The 5,523-nt window shown below is 41.8% G+C and overlaps 1 protein-coding gene across 1 annotated transcript; it reads right to left on the minus strand.

Moving 5' to 3' along the window:
- Positions 1 to 4,317: 4,317 nt before the first annotated feature.
- MAS1 (MAS1 proto-oncogene, G protein-coupled receptor) lies at positions 4,318 to 5,307 on the minus strand. Its single transcript, XM_051811097.1, has one exon. It carries the CDS (start codon positions 5,305 to 5,307, stop codon positions 4,318 to 4,320), a length of 990 nt encoding a protein of 329 aa, XP_051667057.1.
- Positions 5,308 to 5,523: the final 216 nt, after the last annotated feature.

Consider the following 5,523-nt stretch of genomic DNA (forward strand, 5'->3'; position numbering starts at 1 on the left):
AAAGTTTCTCAACACTGAATGCTGCTAAGAAACAGAGGCCAGTGTTGTACTGAAATGCTGTATATGCTAGCAGATCAAAGAACAAAAGAGAGCAGATAATAAAAATATAGGTAGTGAAGAGAGCTATATTTACAGAGGACCTCAGCCATGCCAAGGTTAGAAATAGAGATGTTTATTGCTGAGACACTGGTCTGACAGGCTCAGCCTGTCCTCTGGCTACAGGCAGGTCCATTCCAGGCCAAGCCCAGGGAGGAAAAAAAATCAGTATTAACCAAAACAAAAATTACTGGTTGTATGTATTTATTTTCACAAAATAATTACAATTTGCTGTAGTATGTAATTGAGTATCTTCACTGAGCTCAGAGTATGTATTCATTTGAAATACTTCACTTGTAACAAAGAGAACTTTTTTCCTATAAATAATATTAAAAAAAAGTTATATCTGAAACACATATGTCACTCTTTGAGTCAAAAATTAAATCCAGATAGACCAAAGATGACATAGAGCACCCTCCTCCAATGCATTTAAGCAAATGTCTTTTTGTTCTGAGATAGAACGGTGACACTAAGGTGTTCACTTCATCTTCTGCACATAGCTCTTAAAAGTTTTACATCTATTTGTAGACTATACATAAAAATACTTGCTTCTCTCTGCTTACAAAACCCATTCTGTGGATTACACTCCCCCTGAGACTGGCAGAGTGGGAGAACTTGAGAAAGAGTGCCGGTGCACATAAAGAGCCAGACATCACGGGCTCCTGGACTTTGTGGGCATTCTATCTAGTATTTTTTTGGAGAACCCTGCAATTGAACTGTTGCTCTTATCCTCCCCCCACAAAGTGACCTGAGGCATTTTACCAGGGAATGTTGTGCACTTGTAGATTGTTCTCATGCTAGGGAAAGGGTGCGAGGGAGTTTTTTTTCTACAGCAGCAACCAGTGCAACTTAGAAGCATTTCAATTTCCCTTAGAGGGTTTCCCAGGGTATGCTCCAGGCTAGAAGTAAACTGGGCAATATCTTCTTCCTCATCTCTGTGAGTTATAGAGGAAAGCTGCTGCATAAACTCATCGCATCATTTTGGGCCTGAACCTGCACAGCAAAACTGCTCCATATCATCCTCTTCATCCAGGGCATAGCTACAACAGCAAAAACTCTTCTGTGCCTAGGGAAGTGACTTCCTCCTGTATTTCTAGCCATACTTTTATATTCCACAACACTCACTAGTATCAAGTAGATCAGAAGTCTGGTAAAGGGACTTTTAACAAAGTAAGTGCTATGTTGGGCATGACTTCCCCGAATAATTCCATGTCTTGACTGCACTGCAAAATTAAGTCCTTATTGACCTGGACATTACAAGACATAACCAAGAGATAGCTGCTGTTCTGAAGCATCTATAGTGTAAATGTGGAGGCACTACACTGGGAGCAAAATAATATACTCTCATTTTATAGTCAGGAAAGAGAGGAACAGAAAAATTAGATGCCAATGCTGCATTAAAATAGAACCCACATCTCTAAACTCCACGGCTCGTACTTTACCCTCAAGACAATCTTTTCTGTTCTGCACCACTACAATGTGTTTACACCATTTCATCTGCGCAATGTTATTTCAACCTCTTCCACAGATGCAAATAATTTTTCAAAATGCAAGCTGGTGGAGAATCACATCCTTGTTGTGCAACAAATTGTCACATTTTCCTCGTCTTGCCTTTTTTTTTTTCTTTTTTTAAATCATGTAATCATATGCTTATTAGTTCCCCTTGCCTGTCTGCACAGAGAGCAGTCATCAGGTGCTGTGATAAAAAAGAAAGAACACCCGTAAGTTATTTTTATCTGTGGATTGGGAAGCATTAGTAATTTTTCAGCTGTTAAATATTCATTCTTATTCATCCTTCTGGATGTTCATCTCATGCTGAGTGTTAATTTTGTCTACTCTGTGAACAGATCTATGGACAGTTTGCCAAAATTTGAGGTCATGGCCAGGCACAGGTGAAAAGGGGTAAGAAGCCATAAGTCCTAGAACACCTGTTCAGCTCATAAGCCTTCAGACTGCCCTGCTGCATATTACTGCATCTTCAGCTCTAGTGCCTGGCTGCATGCACAGTGATCCTTAACCCAAACCTAGCATAGTAATCTGGGTATGTTTACATACTGTAAATAATATGCCTTATCTCACCTGAAGCACTCTTGAGAGAACTGAGTTACATGTATGGTTACAGTGGAAGCATGTCTTAAACATGCTTCCTGCAATGTTGCCACTCTCTCTGGTTCTCCATGTGATTATTGCAAGGAGTCTTGAGGTAAGGGTAGGGAATGTCTTTAGAGAAGGGTCTGGGTTTTTGGGGGGATAGGGGGGCTAGATCTATCCTAGTATTCAAGTTTATGACATTTATCAGTGCTGACGAATTTCCCAACAGTCCCCCAGCTCCCAGCAGGTGCATGCACACCCATATTATGTGCATGTGGACATCACTCTTTCCCCCCTGTCCCTCCCAACATGTCCACAGACCTATTTGCCCTCTCCTGCACTCACCATCAGCAATGGGGAGCTGCTCAGCTGATGTGTCATTCCAGCAGTACAGCAGATCTCTGCCCTAAGAGAGTAGCAGACTGCACTTACCTACTACCTGAATCAATAGAGGTGACAAGCCTGGGACTAGAGTTTCAAGGACAGAAACTGGGACAAGCAGAGGGGCTGTCATAGATAAAGGTCTTAATGGAGTAAGAGACTCAGGAAGACATAAGGGTAACCTCTTCCTTCTCCCGAGTCTTTTCTGCAATGGCATATTGAAACACTTTAATGTAAGGAGAAAGGGGCACATGCACAGAAAGAACATTTATCCTTCTGAGATCTCTTCTCTGCATGAATTCCCATCCAATCCTCTTAACCTACCATCTTCCTTATTCCAGGACTGGCAATCTTTCAACAAAGGAGGGGTAGGTTGTATTTTTCTTTCCCCAGTTAGCTATTAAGTGTGCCAATGGAAACTTGGCGGGAAGCTGAAGATGCTGCTTTTGCTTGTGATGGGAGGTCTCAGCTCCTGATGAATTTGGAGCTCCACAGGGGCCAGAAGCAAACATATGTCTCTTCAAAAGTGCCACAGCACTCTGACTGCCCAGACCTCCCATGTTCTGTGTGCTAAAGCTGACCTGGCCCCATCCCCTCTTTGCTGTTGTCTTCCTCTGCACTCTGCAGCTTGGCTATAGTTGGACAAGTGGCCCTGGGAATTAAATTCCACAAAATACCAACCCCAGTACCCTGGCATACAGCAGAAGGAGACAGGCAGCTGGAACAGTGCTCCTGGAGTGTAGCCCCAGTCACTCATTGTGTCCAGTCACTCACTGTGTGAGGCACACCTTTCTTTTTTCTGTTTATCCAAAACCGATTGTTATAAAACAGAGAGACACATGGGGAATATATATTCTCCAGAGAACAGATAAATACTAAGTAAGTGTCTGGGACAGCAAATGTTGGGACTGATTTTCTTACAGACTCCTTGAATAACTAAACCTACAGGAACACTGACATTTTGGGGATAAGCCAACCCCACCCCTCATAATTAGGGCAAAAGCCCTCTGTGAGTTGACCACATCCCTATATTGGCAGAAACTCCTGTGTGTCAGGTACCAAATTATCCAAGGACCCAGAGACATGTTGATGTCACTGGAAATTGTGCAACATATATTTTGAAAACAGACTCTGAAGTAGCCCCTTAAAGGCAGATGAATTAGACTATTTAATATATACTTTGATTTCTTGCTAGACCAAAGCTACACTGTATGTGCTTGGCTATGTATGGGGACTTATTCTCATACGTGGATTTCTTCTTCTGTTTCCCCGAGGGAGCAGCTCTTTTGCGCACTTCAACAAGCTGGAAACAGTTGAAACCAAATCCCAGTATGTAACGTGAATCCTGTGTTTAGTGGATTTGACTTTTAAAAATGCAAATACACACAGGCCCTGATGACTTCAATAGCATTTATGGCTGCTTGGTGCTTGTATAAATGTCACACTATTTATAACATATTTCTGTGTCCTTTTTTTATATTCTCTGTTGGCCTGTCTCTTTTCCACTGTGGTATCTTTGACTGACATAGTCACATCAGGATGTAGCATGTGTTTGAATAATTAAAAAAATACAAATAAAAGTTATCTTTATTCTAGTCCATATTTTTCCATTGCTCAACCACCAAAGATAACAATACCATTTCACTACTGCTTTTTACATTCTATGGAAGAAAAATACTTTTAGTTTTGCAGTGGTTTATTAGACCTTCCAAGTCCAATTATTTGCCCCTAGAGTTTTGCCCCTAAGCTTTAGAAAATTGTTTCAGCTATATCCAAACTCATGCCGACTTCCTGGCTTCTCGGCCGCAACCCATCAGTGAGTGCTCTACTAAGAACCACTTTGAGGCTTTCCTTGAACCTCTTCTTCTTGCTGCTTCCTACAAAGAAGTAAACAAGGGGGTTGATGCTACTGTTAACGGTGGAGAGAACGACGGTGACGTGGTTCTGCTGGCTGAGCAAAGATGACCAGTGGTGATAATTCAGAAGATACAACAGCCTCATAGGCATGGCAAAGATGAGGAAGACAATGACCGTGGCGACAATGATGATGTAGAGCTTTGACGAATGAGGTCTCAGGGAGTTACGATGAATCCTGATAACTAAGATCAGGCTGGACAGAATCATTAGAGGAATGAAGATCATGAAAGTCAGGATCCACGTGAAGATGAGCAGTGCTTGGCAATGGTTGCCGTTGTCGAATTTTTCCTTTGTTGAATCATCTTTGCATGTTAAATATTCGGCTACTGTCATCAGAAAAGACAGAGTCCACAGGATTGCACACACAATTGCCGACTGGTGCTGTGACCGGTGGCATCGGTACCAGATGGGGTAAACAATAGACAGACACCTCTCAATACTGATGGCTGTCAGGAGATAGAGACCAGTATTATAGCCAAGAAGGAAGATGATAGATAGTATGGTGGTGATATAATAGTAAAAACCATATGCAAATCCAAAACCAGCAATGTACTCAATTGACAGAATAAATGTACAAAGCAGTAAGGAGATATCAGCAATGGACAGGTGTGTGATATACGCAGTGAATGGGTTTCTTTTGATCTGGAAGCAGAGGCACCAGAGGACAATTCCATTTTCACAAAAACCCAGGAAGGAGATGATCATAATTATCCAAAGTGGGGTCAATATCTCCCAGACCCTTTCCTGTGTAGAAATGTTTCTGTGCATTGAGATGTTCTCTGTGCCTTCGCTGGGATGAAACGTTATGTTTGACTCATCCATGGGGAAAGCTCAAGTTTGGATAGCACAGCTCTTCCTTCTGTAAATATGTATAAAAATATACTGTGAGCATTGTGTGCTCCTCCCCTCCCCCTTTTCTTTCTGTTTTGTGGACCCTCAATTTCTGGTCTTACTTGAAGGCCTTGGCAAAAGGAAAACCAGTTTTGATATACTGATGCTAGCTGAAACCCAGTTAGAACTACTTTTGGCAATCTTAAA

Source organism: Manacus candei, unplaced genomic scaffold, assembly GCF_025592945.1.
Source record: "Manacus candei isolate 608988 ecotype Guabito, Panama unplaced genomic scaffold, ASM2559294v1 h1tg000081l, whole genome shotgun sequence".
NCBI classification, from domain to species: Eukaryota; Metazoa; Chordata; class Aves; order Passeriformes; family Pipridae; genus Manacus; species Manacus candei.